This window comes from Diadema antillarum, unplaced genomic scaffold (genome assembly GCF_040938485.1).
Source record: "Diadema antillarum isolate AM-2024a unplaced genomic scaffold, OU_Dant_1.0 seq00000383_RagTag, whole genome shotgun sequence".
NCBI lineage: Eukaryota > Metazoa > Echinodermata > Echinoidea > Diadematoida > Diadematidae > Diadema > Diadema antillarum.
This window is the reverse complement of record NW_027271381.1, coordinates 113,074-133,606: the sequence shown is the minus strand read 5'-3', so window position 1 is coordinate 133,606 and position 20,533 is coordinate 113,074. Positions and strand designations below refer to the sequence as shown.

The following is a 20,533-nucleotide window of genomic DNA, read 5'->3' as shown; positions in this document are numbered from 1 at the left end:
TTTAAATAATTCCTTCATGTTGTGTGATTTCATCTTATCTTTGCAGGCACTCAGCTCTGCTTTATATATACGACGACAGTTGTTTAAGTCTACTATAGCCTACTGTACCTTTCAACTGAATCTCATATTCCATAGCTGAGAAAGAGGATCACAAAGGTTATTCTCTGTTACCAGTCTCGATTCTCCCACTACTAACTGCTCCTAGCAGATGACTATCATGTATACTGCTACCCCTACAATTGAGGTGATAAGACATTGGCTTCTACCATTATTCACAGATATGACAACAGTTAGTGTAACTCTACTATATCTTTCAACTCCATCTCATATTCTTGGGATCAGAAAGGGGGCAGGGAGGGGTGGGTTTCTTGAACCATTAGCATCTGACCACTCACCTTCACAAATGTTGCTAAATTCTGTGTTTCCTGGTCGCCATGGTTTCTGGTGGTAACCAGGGCAACATTTATTGCACTGATCCCCGCAGGTATTGTGCTCACATATACACTTCAGGGCCTGTGAAATGTGAGGAATGCAGAACAAAAACAAAAAACAAAAATGAAAAAGAAAAAGAATATGATACAAAGTGCTATGGAACTGAAGTAACTTTTATACAAAATATTCATCTTTCACAATATAAAGTATATTCATATATCAGGCATATCTTCAAAGAGAATTTTTTTGTTGTTGTTGGAAAAGTCCCGATAACAATGAGAGGTGACATCAAATCCTCACATATCCATTTAAAAAAACAAAAAAACAAAAAAACAAACACACACACACACACACACACACACACACACACACACACACACAAACATTGATGCAACTCCAACCGAACGTGCACATCTAACCTGACATACTGAATCATTCAAATGTATGCTCATTTGATGTCTACACTTGACAGATACATGTGTACCAACAGATACCAGTCGGTACTTAAACCATTGAAGACTAGTCCCTGAGTATACCCAGACACGTGTCTATGGGAAAAGTGTGTTTTAGCAAAAGTAGCTTGTCCTCAATTGGTTAATATTGTTAAAGCACCTAAAATGTCTCTTCTACATTCAAAGGGATTGTAGCATGATAACACTACAAACTTTTTATTTCCACCCCCATCCCTTTAAACGTGCTCTTAGTGTAAACATATTCACAAGTAACATAACAGATTACATGGAAATTACAACAGTGCATAACTGTCACTATTGTGGTTGTTACATTGTGAATTTACATGCAGTACAATGGAACCTTTAAACAACCATATTGGGAATTAAGGGGGAGGAAAGGTCATTGACATACAAGTCAACTCACACACATACAGACACACAAACAAACACACAGACACATACACCTCTGAGGACTATATATTATATTCAATGTCATCTAACATTATGATATCCTAACTTGATTCCAAGTCCTGTCAAGATAGGGAAGGGAGGAAGGGATAGCTTGGAGCTAAATGCACAGATCAAGGTCAACAATACTGTCACCTCACACTGAGATAGAGAGACACACATACACACTCTCACACACACAAACATACACATGCACAACACCTTTGAGAATACACCATCAATGTCATTCCAGGACATTGTCATCTTTTTTTGGCTCCAACCTTCCCTGCCCCAAAAAGTATGATCTGATACACATATTTATTTGATAAGCTCACGTGTCAGTGAAAAAAAATAGCGCATTCCAGAATGACCTTTAACCTCCCAACAAGCACCAACCGTGGCCTTGCACATTCCATGGAATCCATCCATGTTGAATAATTGGCAATCTTTTTTGGGGGAGGTTTGCTACTGTGCTGGTTCCATCCATTTCACATCCAAGGTTGCAAGTGGAAAATTTGAATGCTAGACAGGAAAACACAATTTGCTACCTACTACATTCAAAAATGGTGACAAGATACAGCACCCTCAATTAATAGGAGAGAACATATTGATACATTTGTACATTCATCTAGTAAATGCTAAATACACCATTTAATATGTAGGCCCTACACACAAGTTGCCCAACTTTTAATGAGAAGCAGATCAAATGATTAACAACAACTCTACTACTGTATACGCCGAATATTTCGCAAGGTTTTTATTTTCGCAAATTTCGCGAGTCAGGTGCTATTCGCGAAATTAAAGACACACAAAAATAATGACTCTGCTCCCGATATGAATGTGACGCACACATATACATTTCTCTGTTCAGTACAGTACTCCACGATCGCGAATTTAACCACTCGCGAAATCATCAGGAGGTCCTGATACGCCAAATATATGGTGTATACAGTAATTCAGGGGATGCATGAAAGGAAAGAAGAGAGAGGGAGTGTGGGGAGAGCAAAAATAAATGTAAGACAGACAGACAGACAGACTGACAGACAGATATGACAAGACATCAGACTAGCAAAGAGGAAGAAATATGCATTTGCAAACTGGATAAAAAAATTGATGAAGAAAGAAGTCAGGCAGGGTCCAGTCATTTGATGGAATACAAGAATATGGCCACATATATTGAGATTGATACAAAATCCCTTATGAATAGAATCTACTTGTACTCTAGCAGAAACTGCAATAAATCCTGTTAATTCTGATCAGTCACTGCGCACACTGTTCCCTTTATTTAAGTCGGAAGTCTGATCTTATTTTTGTTTTCATGTCATATATTCTAAACTACAATACTTTAAAAGCTGGCATCCATTAAACTATTATGTGATCACTATGATTGTATCATTTTATATGTATAAAACCTTTAACCTCTGAGAATTGACCTTTAACTCCTTTGTTTGACAAAAAAAAATATCCTCTCCTTCTTCTATCCTGATTATCAAGTCACTTTCTCTCTGGAACATCGTACTTGACGATTTGGCAAAATGTAGTATATTTTAACCCATAAACTTTGGCTTTGAGCACCCCTCCTGATTTGCCATTTCACATGAATAATCGTTTCCTTTCTATCTCACATGGTACAGACATAGGACACAGTTAGCTCAAGTTATGGCTAGAAAATGGCATTTGAAGCCATACTTCGGTGAACTTTGAACTTTAACCTTGAATGATTGTGCCCATAATCTAATCGTACAACTACGCCTCATTTAGCGTACCTGAGTCAAATTATCAACAAAAATCCACCCTAGGGATTTTTCTTGATTAATACTGACAGGATCTAGGATGTGTACCAATGGATGAATGAAGTGGGAGAGAAAGAGAGGGAATAGTAACTGGGAAATGATAGAAAAGATTGATAGCTTGGTGACAGATAGGTACCAATTTGAGCCAAAAATGCTGTAATAAAGGGAGAAATGGCCCTGGTACATATTTTCCATTTTTGAAACTGCAGCATCTTTGGGGATTACAACATAAAGACTTTCTTGCAAAGAATTCACTATTGTGCAAAGTTGATGTGTGGATTAATAAGTCCAGATCCGCAGATTGATAAAACAGAATCAGAGTGCCTGGGAATGGATGCAAAATAGACACTACAGAAAGGGAAACAGAGTCTGGTTATCCAGGAAATATCGAAAAACGTCATGATATTATCCAGAACAGCAAAACACAGGTATGGTAATTTAGAGCACTGACTGATGGGGATAGCACAGGCTCTAGCACATTTTAATCAAAACAGCTAAACCTGATTAAACTGAATCTATCATTCCTCCCACATGCTTGCAGAAAGTGCAATTTTCTGTGAGTTCATATTTAGATGTAAGCATACACGATTGTATGCTTATATCTCTCTTGAACAAAATAACACATACACATACACACATAACTCAATATGGATACATACATACATACATATAGGGCCTACTTACAGCAATCATCAATACATGTACCTGCATAAATACATACATTTATATATACTTGCAACTGCATAAATACATACATTTATATATACTTGCAATTGCATAAATACATACATTTATATATACTTGCAACATACATACATAAATATACACATGCACACATATACTAAACTACACACACACATTTGGGAGTTAAGAAACTTGAAATGGCAGTGTTCATATGACACATTTCTGAAAGTTTTTTTTTTCTCTCCTACATTACACTGTTTCTCTGCCAAGCATAGTAAATACCACAACACAAGTAATTCTTTGTTTGAATTGAAGTATAATATGTTGATCTTATATACTCCCAACACGCATATAACACCCTACACAATTGCATGTTTACTTTAAAATTCCCTCAGCACTGTCTCTTTCTGACTTGACTTTCACCATTCCACCTCCTGTTCACACAATTCTGAACACAATAATGTAGAGTCAGGCCTACAGGGAGGTCTTACGTCCTTGGAAGTGAAATTTAACAGTTGGAAAGTAATCCTCAAGAAAATTCCCCTTTTTCCCTTCAAAGACCATAAATCAATGGCCTGACTCCACAGTTGTTGCCCTTGGAGTAAAAGGATGGCTCAATTTTCAGGCACCGGCCTTACCATGTATCCTTTCACAAAAATTGAACAAATATCTATGTGTAATTGTTGCTACTACATCTATTTCTACATCAATGGTAAATTACAAAAAGTGTATGACTCATTTCATCACATCAATCATCTGCAGAAATGTCAGTATACAAGGCAAAATCATTTTTATCATCATTTTAAACAAAGTCCTACTTTACTTCTTCTCCTTCTTGTCCTCTTCTTTCTCTTCCTCATCTTTTTCCTCTGCTTCTTCCTCTCTTCCTCCTCATTCTTCTGCTCAACCTCTCACTATTTTTTCTTCCAGCTTCTCCTTTCTCCTCTTGTACTACTCATCACTTATTGAAATGAAACCCGGCAGAAAGTAATTTCCCTTTTAGTTCATCACAACTGCTCGCCAATCAGATAAAATGATTTCACAAAACAACCTGAGTGACAGCAACATCCATAATAAAAGCAGAATGTTTACTACATCATGTTGTCTATTTTTTTTTTCTAATTAACCCCTTGCCCATTGGAACAGAAAACCCCATAGCATTGTACACACTGTATAAAGTTCCTGGCACAGAAAGGGTTTAAGTTAAGAGTCTTACCATGTCATTTGGTCCTGCGTCTGGATCCACCACACACTGTTGGGCGTGGCCGAAGCATATACACTGGCCTCCAACAGAGATGTCTTTGATGGAATAATAATACTGTAGTTGGTGTTTTTTTCAAAGAAAAATGTGAAAGAGAGAAGAAACTTTGAAGAAACTCAAAAGACAACAGAGAAATGATTTGATTTGGGTTCATGTTTTGAGAGGGTTGTATCCTGCATGGAAGATCATATATCAATTCTGTTTTTGTTAGTTTGAGCAGAATATACATACAGATTTATTGTAATTTATGTTTTTTCTTTAAGATCTGAAGGAGGTTATACACTTGTCACTCACTTAGTGGGGATTCTTCAGCTGCAAGGGTAAAGTCAACAGCGGACAAATAACAAAATACCATTTTTATGTAGTCATGGGCTCTATCATGGCTGAATATGAGAGAAAAGTCTATTGCATTTGGGACAGATCATCTCTTTCCGTAACCATGCTAACAGACAATGTATTACTACAAGACTGCCTGACAGAGTGACATGAGAATACAAAGCGAAAATCTAAACAAATAAAATGACGATTGAGAAGATGTCCTGCCACATCAAATTTGCCATCATATCTTCATAGAGCATAGCCCCCCCCCCCCCATTTTGTCTCAAGACATTTCATTTACTTCCTTTCTACCCTCCCACACTTGGTTGACATATTCATTGGCAGAAATCCACATGGATGAGTGGGCAAATTTCATTATTACAATTAGCAGTGCCCCAGTAGGACACTTATAAGCTTCAGTCATCACTTTTGAAGCAGGATGTCGTAAATGTTTTCAGCCGAGCTTTGACATTACAATGTCAGCAGTTCAGAAGCAGAAGGAAATAAGTTCACTCAACAAACTTCTACTTTAGACTGATCTTACTTACAAACTTACTTACTTATCCTGGACCTGAAATAGATCAAAGGATGGCGGCTCATATATAATGACATGCATTGTATCTATTAAAGCTTTACTTTCTTTTCTCACACACTAGAATATGAAAATGGAACATTAACCAGCTCCCTACAAGAGTCTGAAATACCCACACACTTTGAACAAAGCCCATCAAGTTCACATAGGCAAAGACTTCATAATGCATAAAACATAAAGCTGTATTGAAAGCTAAAAATATCATCCCCTGCTGAAGATCAGAAAACAATGGCAAAGTCATTGAGTAAAATTTAATGACTGATATTCTTCTCTAACCACATATGACAGAAGCCTAGTATTCTAGTTATTTTTGTTATATGAATGGTTATTAAGTGCACAACACAAAATAAAGAAAGGAAGAAAAAGACCAACCCTTAACTGCCTCATTTAGCGACAGACATTTGCACAGCTATCGTTCTGTAACACACGAAAAGTGCAGAGACCACACAGCTTGTGGAATTATTCTTTTGAGTCAAGTAAACTGCTTTTTATAATAATCACTGCCAAACTATACAGCCATGAAGCACTGCAACAAATTCAACTGCACTTTACTTCCCTTCTCCCCCCCCCCCCCCACCCCACCAACCCAATGATAAAAGAAGAAATAATAATATGAAGAAAAAAAAAGTGTATAAAAATATGGTCAATTTGATTATTGTGCTCATTTCTGAATTTTCTCACCCTTCTTGACACAATGGGATCGATATACTGGATTCCCTGGGTGTTAAAGGTCATGAGGTCAGCATGCAGTGTGCGGATCTGTTGGAGACGCAGTCTGATGAATCGTGCTGAGGTGAACTCCTGCAAGAGAGAAACGAGGACAGAAACAGAAAATAAGAACGTCCTTCAATTCTCACTTTTCCAAATTTGATCAGATTGTAAACTTGTTATCTGACGTGGGTAAGCAACTCTTTCTTCACAATTTTGTTTAAAGATCGAGTAAAGTTTTGGGGAAATCCACAGGTTGACAAACTATAGAACTCTACACATTTGATTCACATGTACAAGGCTTGTTCTAAAATGTTCCCATGCAAGACTTATCTCTTTTGTGATCAGGCACATACTATACAGAATGTTCCAACCTTTTGGTTTGAAAACTGTATCCTAGGATAGGTTAAACAATTATCCTGGCTTTGTTGAGGGACATCTAACTGCTCTCCCAATAACGTTTCAAATTTTTTGCATGGAACACTCTGGATATTCCCTTCATCCTTCAGTCCTATCATCTGCATCTGCAGTTGTGATGACAATCAAATTTATTTCAAAAGATAGTCTTATTTCTCTTTATTCAAATTCTCTTTGCTTCCTTAAACATAAGATTTTATCTGGAAACTTATATGTGTTATTTCAACATCAACTTCCAACTACAATAAAACCTGTCTATAGCGGCCATCCAAGGGAGATGAAAAAAGTGGCCATTATAGACAGGTGGCCGCTAGAGACAGGGTCTTTAACGTGGCTTATCTTTCAGAGGAAATTGTTTTTAGTGACCGTATAGGGCAGGTGGTCGCTATAGACAGGTGGTTAGTAAGGCAGGTTTGACTGTACTAATATGACTTTGTCAAAAAAAGGCTACTAATATCCCATGGAATCACTATCCTGGGTTTTAAAAAAAAGAAAGAAAAATACAAACACAAACAAAATCGAAGTGAGGTGTGAGTTTTCTTCAATTTGTCTCCCTCTACAAATTTTATCTTGTAAACTCATACCTCAACCTTCACCCCTCTGCTTAATAATCTCTTGCTTTCAATTAAAATGACCCCCCCCCCAAAAAAAAAAAAAAAAGTATTAGAAGGTCACTACAGCCATTCTATATGCGAAGAGCACTCAAAAAACAAGAGAAACACATTTACAGATACGGAGAAAATTTGACATTACTCTCTAATAATCAAAATTAGAGCCTCTGTTCTCTAACAAATTACTTCACATGCAAAAAAAAAAAAAAAAAAAGAAGAGAAAATCTTCCCCAGCTAACCTTCAAAATCTGATGATTAAATTGACCTAACCGCTTCACAGCTTGTTGACTGAACTATTTCTGATGAGTGGTTGGCAAATAATTACTTACGACCTTTTTGACACAGAAATCATCTCTCACAGAACTGTGGAACACAGGAAACAGCTAGGCAGTAGTAAAACAAGAATCTATTTCCTCCTCGGTATGTTCTTGCCGATGGGTTAATATCTATCTGGTGTATTATTCATATTGATCTACTGACCAACAAGGTCAGATGGCAATATCAAACTGATTATGACATCTAAAGATACCTCACAAAATTCTGTCTGGCAATGTGTGCACATTTTAAACCATGATTGATAAAGACAGAAATGGTACAACTGCTCCACTCTTGAAATTAACCACAATGACAATTTCAATATTTTATCTGGGTTCCGCATCGTAGACATTCCCACACATTCATACTCCTGTTTCACGTAATATCGCTGGCAAACAGAAGCAAAAAATTCTGAAGACTGAGAGCACTGACTTGCCAACACAATTGGATTTTCAAATGAAACAGACATATGCAAATATCTGACACAGTTCTACTCTTCTCAACCATATTTATCATGAAATAGTATTAAATCCCTGTCACATCCCCTTAAAAAATAAAAACTGAGTAACTACAAGGTAAGTAATGTGTGCACTGTACAACTATGATACAAATTTATGGTGAGCATACATCATGGAAATATGATAATAGTACATACATAGTATGGCACAGAATTGACTTTTTTTCAACAGCACCCATCTTGCAAGAGTGACACCAGCCCCTTACCCCTACCGCCCCATACCCCCCCCCCCCCCCCCCCCAAGAAAGTATCTGCACTGGCCAACAGTCATAGAAATTGTAATTCATCCATAGAACTATGGAAATGATTTGTGTGGTAAAATCTATTTTCATTACAGAAAAGAGGAGAGGGAGGAAAAAATACAGAGACAACAAACTTTGTCACAATCTTGACACCAGTGACCTATTCACAGAATCCAACTTTGTAGAGTAGTGGCAACAGCCCCTATCAACCTCCACCCCCTAAAAAAAAAGAAGGCAGAAAAAAAACCTTGTCAAGGTTAATTCATATTGATGTATCATAGTATAACTTGCAGTCATTTTTATTTGGGTGGATGGGCTGGGAGGGGTAGGATGTGGTGGTTGTTGTTTTCCGAGTGTAATGTTTTGGGCGAGTTGGACATAATATGTCACAACAGATGAAAATGAGACTAATAAGATTCCCACATGAATGTCGCCTCTAATTCAGGGGTGAAATGAAGGTCTCACAGCAGGGTATGATCATTTATGTCAGGGGGCATAGACTGTATATATCTGACACTTGAAGAGTGTCATCTATCCACACTATTTGTTTCTTGTCATTTTTGTATTTGTTTGTATTTCAAAGGCCTGACCTGATATTATGTACATATACTCAAAAACTTTTGCACTGGGAATGCAATGTACAACTATTAGATTATTTCGGATATCTCAGCCATTTTAAAACTGATTTTCATCAAACAATATTAATGAACTTTGAATACCTCTTGGAATTGTATGTTCTTTAATATTCAATGTAAGTAATTGAATACCTTTTGGTTTGAATACCTCTTATGCTCTGTAATATTCAATGTAAGTGGTTTCTAATTATCTCACAAAAAAGTTAAAACCTGAATCTCCATCTCAACCAAAATTATACCATCCCTTTTAGTATTGTGCCATAAAGAGGGTGGAAAGCTGAAGATGATAAATGTCCTTAAATTCTGAAACTATCAGATTATCTCACCTGACAGATGAAAACTTATTAGCTTGATCTCATCACTGACAACGGTCTTTAGGATAGATGAGCATGATAGCACACTTCTCAACATCAAAAAGTGGGCCATGACTTGAGATCTTTTGTAACGCTGACCCAGATTCTTGCTCTGATGACACGCTTTATAAATGCATCATCATACCATTATCTATTACAAACAGACTTTCCAACAATGTCACACTCCGTATTCATACTTGTCTACTTGTCATTACTACAATCATCAAATGTGTACACACCGTCCTTGGGCATAACTGTTATTTGTGCCGATGTTAATCTGCATCAGAAATCTAAAGCTTAGTTTCATAAGGCACAATATTCTCCAATGTGTATTACATTATTACACATCAGTTCTGAGATGTATTGAAATTCACAGATATTCCCCTATGAATTACAAGTAACAATGATTGAAGTAGATGCTTATTAACAAATAATATCAAATTGATAAGCTGTTTTTTTTTTTTGGTATTTTATCATATTACAATGTATGCAACACCACATTTGCAAGCTTAAACACCAATGGTAAAACTGTTGTTGTAAAAATATGCAAGAAACTGAAGCAATACTGTAAAAGTGGATATTTTCGTGCGACTAATTTTTTGCGCTTGGCCGGGTAAGAAGAATTTCGCGTGTTTTTAATTCCGCGGAATCAAGACACAACTACTGGAGCATATGGCACGCAAAAATATTTGTGTGCTTTTATTTTCACGCTAGCTTCTGGTTGCGCGAAATGCGCGAAAATGTCAACACCGCGAAAATTTCCACTTTTACAGTATTAGAATACTAATGCATAGGCTTACTTTGTTCTTATCTGACTGTTGATTATTTACTGCCCTGAATTTGCTCCTAGTACTATGGCATAATATTGTGATTTTCTTAGGCTGAAATTTGTAATGTTTTCTTCAATTTCTGCACTGTCAATAGAATACAGCATCTCTTGTGCATCAAGATAATGAGCACAGATTGAGTGAGATAAATTTTGTCTCATTACAAGCAATGAAAAGATTTCTTTCAAGGATAAAGGCATCACAACAATGCATACATTTTGAAGCAAAGTTCCATTATTACAGAGCCAAAAACTTTGAACTGAACAAGCTTGCCACTGTTTCCACAGAAATGGCATATCCCTCAAAAACTCTCTGACCCTTCAGTCGACATCTCCATGCAGCTATTATGAAGCTGAGTCGGCCCGCTTTTTCAGGTTTTCTACTCTTAATCAAACGCATGACAAAGAGATGCACCAGTGGAATTCCAAAAGTAATAGACGAGCATTATTGCGCGATGTATCAATCAGCCAAGGCATGTGAACTTGTTATTGTAGATTTCTTTCTTCAACAGGCACCAAGTACATTTTGTGCCTCGGGAGTTTGGAGTTGAGTTTATTTGCACTTTGTCAAAAAGCAATCTGACCTAAACTTCACACTCCTCTCACTTGACATTAATTTGAAAGGAGTCCATTAGAGGTGCAAATGTCACCGCGTCTGAATCAGCATCTGTAACTTCATCTTTCACAATCCTGGACGATTTATATTTTTTTCTTTCTTTTTCAAATGACAAGTACCTTGAAATTGCATGACAAATCTGTTTCATTACGGGTGCATTTGTGCTCTCTGTTACCCAGCTTCCAAACAAACTACAAATTGTGAAGCTTGTGAATGAATGAATGCCAGAAGCTTGATTAAAAATAACAGGATGTATATGCACAACATATGCTTCTCAAAGTCCATGACTTGCCCTAAAATTGGCACAAGACTTTTCTTCTTGTTTGAATTTGACCTCATGCAGTTTCTCTATGTATCTAATACAACCTACAGTAAGTCCTGCACACAAATATTATATTCTACATTGTAAATGCTTTGATTTAATCCTTTAGCTCCTGAACTAGTTATGGCTGCTTCTCTTGAAAAATCACAGAGCCATCCACGTCATCCTATGCTTGTCTTGTGTCTTTGTGTGTGTGGGTGTGTGTGCACACATGTGCTGTATGGTGAAGGAAAACATGTGTGTTTCATTGACTGGTTCATATCACCCATGTATCAATCTACTCTGCAAATTTCACTATGAGTACACGTAATCAAATCGTCTTCTCATCATCATAAAATTTACTATTTCCATCAAAAGTGAGTATAGATCAATAGTGCATATAGGTGCAAAAGAGCAATTAACCCATTAGCCACTGAAACACCTGAAATCTCCTCTCTGTGTTGTTGTTGTTGTTGTTGTTGTTGTTGTTGTTGTTGTTGTTGTTGATGTTGTTTTAAATAGTTTTATGCTTTACCATTTTTAGTTTTCATATAGAATATATAATAATGTAATTTGAAAGTGGTCAAAGGTCAATAAAAGTATGTCAGAATTACTTCTGTGAAACACCAATCTCTTGATAAATAATAGGCTTTCAAATAAACATAACTTATAATAGACAAACATAAACATGCAGTGAGCTATTTCACATCATCTAAAAAGTTGTCAAAATGAGAGTAATATTGATGTATCTACCAGGGAACCATAGGCCATTATGTACAGAATCTTCAGTTGCTAAGGGGTTAAGACTCACATGGTAACAATAGCCAACAGATGTACTTCTGGCAAGTTACAATCAAAGCAGGCCGGCCAATAATTGTCAAACCACTAATCCAGGTTGGCTTGTAAGAATACATTCCCATGGCAAATTCAAACAGATATTGGGTAGATTTTTTTGTTTTGCTGAAAATATCTCTCCTGCATGTTCACTGTCATACATCTCACTAAAAAAAAGGGGTAAAAATATAAACGATCCAGTTTCCAAGACAAACAAGAATTTCTCCTGAGACAAGTGTCAATTTGTTGTTCCTGTAAACCGACCAAAGCACGAACCGAAACCGCCGAGAGCATTCATTCATAATTCACTTCAGTTTCACACCAAATCCCTCCAATCAAAATCAGAGAGTTAAAAGAAGGGCACACCAACACTTACTTTGTGTGATAAATAAACAAACATGAGATCCATTTGGGAATCTATCTTGTCTTCTATCATAGTGTTTATTTCTCAGAATGTTACTGTGACTTTAGTGTCATATGTTTCAAGATTTGTGGATGTCCATGAAAATACCTTATAAGCAATAAATTGAAGTTTTCATGGCAGTTGTAGCTGGTGCTTCATTCAAGCTTTGCCAAACCTGTCATGATTTGGCATCTGTGCACATTTAAAACTTGCTATTTTCTATACTAGCTCGTTGTTGTTATTGTTGTTGTTGAAAGCACCAGTGAAAATTGGAAAATGCACAGAAGTCATCTCTTAGCAAAAATAAACAGTATGCTTTCTAATGTAATTTACTGATATACTCTGGCAACATTAAATACAAGATACACATCAATTCTAAGCTCTGAGGGTAGGCTAGCAAATAATAATAATCTAGTCCTGAAAAGCTGATGGAAAATCATCAAGTACCAATAATCCAAAGAAGTAAAGTACAGTAAGGGAAACAAAATAACAGCACCACCCTGCAAGTGACTTTTTTATTCTTACAGGTTCACTTGTTTACAAGAGTGACCAGAAAAGGCTTTCAGTACCACTTATATCCTAAAATTCCTTATTGATGGTATGTGTTCTGAATAAACTGTAAGCCATTCTCGAAGGTGACCATCCTTGTGCTCTGAAATGTAATTACACATGACAAAAGAGGCATGACTGATTTCATTTTGATCAGTTATGTGTCACTTAGGATTATCTGTACATCTGGGTCTGGCTGTCTGATCAAAAAAAAAAAAATCATTCCAATTATCTGTACATCTGGGTCTGGTTGTCTGATTTAAAAAATAAAAATAAAAAATCACTCGGAATTTTATGACCCATATAAAATTTCAGCTTAATAAGTTTAGACATTGTATAAAGTGAGGTCTGCATCTCTCCCCATTTAGAATTCCCAGCACCATAATTTCACATCCACTACAAAATTTACGTTTTGATGTATTGTTGAGAACAGTACTTTAATTTCAGGCGTGTATTACAACTTTATTTGTCAAGTGCCATCTCATTCTTGGGAGTGTTTTCCCCGTGAAATATCACTTCATGTCACTCCCAATTTTCCTCACTGCTGTACTGTATGTACAAGTGATCTCATATTCCTCAGAACAATGCCAAGATAACCACTGTGCTGGACAAAAAGGCCTACACTTGTTTCTTCTGTCACTGTTGTTTATGTTGATGATTACAATGTTGTTGTTGCTACTTTTCTTTTTCTCTCTCCAGGGGAAAACAGTTTCTTGCCAACTGCAGTACAATAGAAAATAGATCCACCTGTTCCTTTAAGTGTTCGCTTCTTTTTCTTTTTTTTCATGTGCTCCTATTGGTTGTAGATCACATGCTGCCATTGGTGAATCAATATATGGAATGCTTCAAACATAGGCAGGTTTACAGGTATGTCTGACTTAGTTTGCTGCTAGAGGTCCTAATGAGCAGGAGAATCAGCTTACTCATCATCATGCAAGATTAACCTCACTGTGGAATGTCGTTACATTTGAGTTAATATCTCAAAGGTAAAGTTATCATAAACACAATTTTGATGGTGATATCAGTGTGTAAATTCCACCAAGAAAGCTACCCTGAATTAAATCTAATCTTTACTCTAAGAGAAATTACTAAGGAATTTCCAGCAAACTTTTACCTGAAGGGAAAGTTAAAAGAAAGTTGTCCACTGAAGGAAAAGCTGAATGAAGCTGTTAAGTGACAGAACATTACTGACATACTGATCAAGTTAAAAATACAGAAAAGACTGAAGGTTTCATACGATGGAGTCCTACTCAATTGCTGCACAGTTAGTGTGGTCAAGTAAATATGTCTTGTATTGCTCCTCTTTAATCTGTTGAGGATGGACTAATTTTGCTACAACACGTATTTCCCACAGACACCTGCCCGAGTATACTCGGGACTTGTCCTCAACGGGTTAACTCACTACAAATTGACCAAAATATATTTTGGTTGAATATGTACAAAGCCACTGATGATATCAATGACAATACTAATAAAAATGACCAAAGAAATATCATTAATATTCAATAAACAATCACAAAAGCCATCTGAAGTCCTCAAAGTCTAAAGTGCTGCATTTTCATTTGCAAAGCATTGATATCAAAAACTTTAAAAGGTGTGTTAGAAGTGAAAGTGCAATTTCCACATCATTTTAAAGGTAACTTTAATGACTTCATCAATAGCAAATTCATCAAAATCTCACTTGTGAAAAGAAATTTTCATATATTTCACCACACAGGGATATTGGTTGCAACTACCTGACAACTACAAGGTGATGGTATCACCACAAAACTCCCCAATTGATATGTACTCAAAGATATCATAAAATATGATCAATGAGTCAGCAAGTGTAACACTTTCCCCTGGATAAGTTGTCACTGTTGTGTTAATTCACCACAACAAATTTTCGACAGAAAGGACACCAGACTTGTTGGTGCTTTCATAACAAAAAAAGGACAAATTTAGAGGTTGCATAATATGTATGAGGGTCAAGGATATACTTGTGAGACTCTTTTAATAGATATCATTACCTCCTCCATGATTTACATAAGATGCAGTTGCCACCAACATCACCCTTTAAAGGGAAGGTAAACCCAAAGAACAATGTGGATTGAGTGAAAGCAGCAACATTAGTAGAACACATCAGTGAAAGTTTGAGGAAAATCGGATAATCGATGCAAAAGTTACGAATTTTTAAAGTTTTGGTATTGGAACCGCTGGATGAGGAGACTACTAGAGGATATGACGTATGAGTGGACAACAATACAAAGAAAATATAAAGGAAATTCAACAAAAATTCACTTTTCTAGAATTATGAAAAAACAATGGACCAACCGCTTTCAGAAAGCAGGGGGAATAATTGCTACCCCTAACATATATCAATATCAACTTGATGGAATTTGTAATTTTCATGAAAAATGGATTTTTGCAGAATTTTCTTTAGATTTTCTTGGTATTGTTGTCCACTCATACGTCATAACCTCTAGTAGTCTCCTCATCCAGCGGTTCCAACATCAAAACTTTAAAAATTCATAACTTTTGCATCGATTGTCCGATTTTCTTCAAACTTTCACTGATGTGTTCCACTAATGCTGCTGCTTTCACTCAATCCACATTGTTCTTGGGGTTTATCTTCCCTTTAAGGAAAACACCTGCATTTTAAAATTTCACAACAATCCTGTTTTTAGTCTGCTTGTGATAAAACCTTTTACCATTCTGTTCGTCCAATTTCAGAGTACTGATCAAAGCCAGCTTGCACATGGTGTGGATTCACACTCAGAGACAGGGTGCAAGGACAGAGGGGCTGGGGGTTAAAGAGAGGGACTTTGCTACCAATGGAATGCATCTTACCAAGAGGACCGGGCTGGGGTTCTCTGCACTCGGCCTCCCATTGATGATGGAGGTGTGTATCTCCCCATTCTCCATCGGCTCCAGCTTGGAGTAGAGCGATGTGCACGTCACCTCGTCATCGCGCTCGAAGTGATGCATGCTCCGCGACGGCGCCACACCGTAGTGCTTCACGCACTCGCTGTCGGAGATGGCGAAGTACTGCCATGGCTTGTACATCTCACCATCCAAGGACCGCTCCAGGACCCAGTTGCCAGGGCGTGGCGAGTTGGCAGCTTTGACGATGACATAGGCTACCTGGTATATCTGCAGTGGGATTAGACAGAAAGCACATGACTCAGTAAAGACCTAGATGTCTTTTGATTGGCAAGCTTCAAGTGGAGGTATTGTAAGGTGAAGGAAGATGCAATACAGCCAGATTATTGTTTTCAGTTGAAGATCGATAGTGATTGTATCCGTGATGATGATGGTGATATAATCATGATCAGGATAATGGTAAAAATGCTGAAGATGGTGATGATGGCAATGATGAGTCAACATTACGCCACTGATAATGACAAGTAAATTCGTAATTGTGAATCATGTTGGTTATGAATCTTACACAATAATTTTGTGCTTGATGAAACCTTTTATTTGCAATGTTGGTACAACCCCATCCCCCAAATGTTTGGCAATTGGCAGCTAATAACCTTTGAAAGATGGTGAGTTCACTCTAGCTTTATGGATGCACCTTTCAGCTGCATTCCATTCACACTGCATACATGAATCTAAAGTGGACCACCACCGAGCAAGTAAATCAAAGTCAAGTCTTTTAAACAAATCTACTCTCACATTTGCAGTTTTAAGGATAACTTCAAAGCTGGTTTTACGGACTGGCAATCCTCTCTCCGATCACAACAAATATTACGATTGATACGTGTCAGTTCTTGGAACCATCTCCAAAGTGTTGACTCATGTTTCACCAAGTATGACAAGTATTTGGAAAGAGGATACCCCTAAATCCAACTTTATCCAAACATGCCAGGAAGAGAGACATCAAACTCACTCTGGATCTGTCTACTTTTGTTGACAAGTGGCTTGATCAAAGCAAACAGCCCTAAGGGCCACATCATGCTATTTTGTTTGACTATGATTTCAACAACATAATCAGATTTGCTGGTAGATGGAAACCACACAGACAATCATCCAGAAACACGAATCAGTCTCTGATAACCATGTGGTAAGCTTTGCAGTAAGCATTCTTTTATGCAGCTGAAAAGTTTCAAGCCTTTAAGAAGATGGCCAGAGCCCTGTTGCATGAAAAGATGCAGTCAAACATACATGTAAGTCAGAAAATCAAATGCACACTTTAAAGATAATATAAAGTTTTGGTACCTCAAAAGTTTCCCTGAGTTTCCTTGTCTTAGTTTGTGTTTCAGGTTAAAGTACCTTTCATATAACTAACACTGTGAGACTTACTCGCCCCAAAGTGCTCTCATGTCTTAGTAATCATGCAATAATGGTTTCGTACAATACGTGTATATTGATTCTCGCGGTACCGCGTCGAGTCAAACTAACGGCTCGTTCGAATTTTTCAGAGCCCGCTCTACTCTGGTACGAAACCATTATTGCATGATTACCAAGACATGAGAGCACTTTGGGGCGAGTAAGTCTCACAGTGTTAGTTATATGAAAGGTATTTTAACCTGAAACACAAACTAAGACAAGGAAACTCAGGGAAACTTTTAAGGTACCAAAACTTTATATTATCTTTAAGTCAGGTATGAGCTACTTACAATTGAGCATACAAGGACTTATTTTTGATATTCTGATGTATGTTTGACCTCAACTTTCATGCCACAGAGTCCAGAAGTAATGAAAAAAGAGGAACCCTGATCATATAGCCTTGGGTCAAAATATAGAAATACATCAACAAATCCATGTGCGTGATACAAGATTAATGCAGATATGAAACAAGCAAATTCAATCTTTCATGCAAGCAAGTCTGTGTCATAAACTTGTGATCTTTATACAGGGGGCTGTAAGCTTCAAAACTTTTAATTAAGACCAAATTTTCACGACAAACTCCAATGGTGTCCAACTAGTTTAAAAAAATATACTTGGAGTACCCGTGGTGTGAATCAACAAAATAAAATCATCCTCCAGTAGAGAGGGATGGGGGAAGCATTTGCTATTTTTGCGCTAAATTTTGAAACATCATATCAGAAACAAACTTGTAAATTACTGTACGTACAACCACCATGAATGCTTACTTGAAATACAATTATGATGGAAAATTCTCCACTTTTCCAATACGGAGGTGTTGTCTTTTCCTCTGTTATCAGTAAATTAAGACAAGGAGACTGGGAATCACCGTGAAAGGACTGGCAAAAAGGAGGGAAAGGCTGAACACCTCCAACAAGGTAAACGTCCCCAAACTTTGCGCTGATTTGATTATTTCAATAGACTCGGCAAACATGACACCTAGACATCAAGTGCTGCGAGCCAGAGTTAATGGACCTTGATAAAAAAAGTGATTTTCTATATGTGGCCTCTCTCCCCCGAAACCCAATTGTGCAAAGGTGCACAAAGCAGTTTGATCAAGGAGTGTAAATGACATCTTGGCTTGTTTAGAGGAGGATGTCATTACAAAAGGGTGTTGGAGTGTTTTCTGTCCGACAATGCGCAGTGTTTGGGAAACTTTGTCGAGAGAAAGTTTTGTTGGAAGAGGAGGGGAAAGGTGTTAATTTGAGTCAATATGTACCCACTGGCAAAAGGGGTTTGTATGGTGATTGTGGTCATTGGCAGTACCATGAAAGATAGCGAGCTTGAATGAGGTAAGTTACAAAAGAGAGAGCGAGAGCGAGAAAGGGAAAAAAAAAGAAGTTTTGCTCCGCCAATATTTAGCCAATCCAACCTCACTGGGAAAAAAGTGCATTCTCATGGTAATGTAATTTCACTCAAACAGTTCCTGGAAAGTGGGTGAAATCTACCAAACTTTAGTGTTCATAAGCTGCCCACATGTATGATATGGGGGGGGGGGGTTATAATTTCAACCCTGACTTTGATTGGAATTGTACCTTCACATGTATGAAATAATGTAATTTCCATGAGGGAAATTATTCCTATCATTTCTGAATCCTGCATACAAACATAAAGGTATGAATATCCTGTGGCAATGCCATGATGTGTATGAAAAGTAACTGCGGTAGAAAAATAGTAATTGGGCTAAAATCAATCAAGTTTACCTTCACAATAGTGAAGCAACACAATGTCATTCTTTGGAAACATGGAAATTTAGGGTCCTTTGTCTCACTGTGTTCTTCTTCACACAAACTTTGAACCCTTATAATATGCAACTGTTGTGGAAATCCTATACCTTTCTTGGCCTATTCAGTTAAAAAAATATAGCCCAAAACATAAGCAAACAGAATTTTATTGGTATTTATTTTGTTAAGATCCTGGAAATGGGTCACTTCTGTACATACATGTAGAAATAAATGGAGTTAAGTTCCCTTAAAAATTCTGCTTTTCTCAGGTGATGAAATCAAAGAGACATTGAAAATGCTCCTACAGTTCCTGAGTGTTAGTTTTAATACACACAGGAGAAGTCCTTTCAGGAGTCATATCATAGATTCTCCGGTGAATTTCCGGTGTGCAAGTGTGTGAATGAGACTATATATTGCACGTCAACCCTTGCAAGCCATCGCCAAGCTCTCTGGTCTAATAAAGCAGTGTGTTTTTTGTCAAGGTCAGAGCAAAATTTACCCCTCTTTACACCCTTAATCTTACCCAAACAATAAGGTGTGACCTCTTTAGTGAAAAGGCTTAGGCCAGCTTATCCTTAAAATTGGGTTCTTCACCAGCAGCAGGACAAGCTGGGAAAATATCATCATGGAATATGAGGCCATCATGAGGATGTTTTCATTCCCCTCTTGAGAGTAAATTAGGTAAAGGAGGCTGCTTAAAGGGATGGTATAGTTTTTGGTTGAGGTGGGGGATTCAGATTATAATTTTTGTGAGATGATTAGAAACCTTCAGTGAAATATGAAAGAGCATACAATTCTAAGAGGAAATCAATTTATTTGACGAAAATTGATTTTGAATTGACTGAGATATCGGAAGATGAAGTGAAACAAAGTGATCCTAACAAAAAGTGGGTCCCATCTTTTATTAGACCACTTTGTTTTTGGATATCTCAGCCATTTCAAAACCAATTTTCATCAAATAAACTATAAATTCCTCTTAGAATTATATGCTCTTTCATATTTCATTGGGGATTTCTGATTATCTCACAAAAAGTTGGAAACCTGAAGTCCCACCTCACCCCAAACTATACCATCCCTTTAAGGGTTTCTGGAGTTCACATATTAGTATGAAATACTTGAGGCTGCAGTTTGGATGGGGTTGATAACTTGTTTT

At 37.2% G+C, this 20,533-nt stretch overlaps 1 protein-coding gene across 1 annotated transcript in view; it reads right to left on the bottom strand.

Moving 5' to 3' along the window:
* Window positions 1-20,533, bottom strand: part of LOC139731719 (laminin subunit alpha-2-like) — a 69,606-nt gene that overhangs the window by 9,155 nt on the left and 39,918 nt on the right. Inside the window, exons 3-6 of the mRNA XM_071642599.1 lie at window positions 16,136-16,438; window positions 6,661-6,780; window positions 5,025-5,126; window positions 396-513 (exon numbers count right to left, since the gene is read on the bottom strand). Of these exons, the coding sequence (XP_071498700.1) occupies window positions 396-513; window positions 5,025-5,126; window positions 6,661-6,780; window positions 16,136-16,438 (643 nt within the window). The remainder of the gene's footprint in view (window positions 1-395; window positions 514-5,024; window positions 5,127-6,660; window positions 6,781-16,135; window positions 16,439-20,533) is intronic.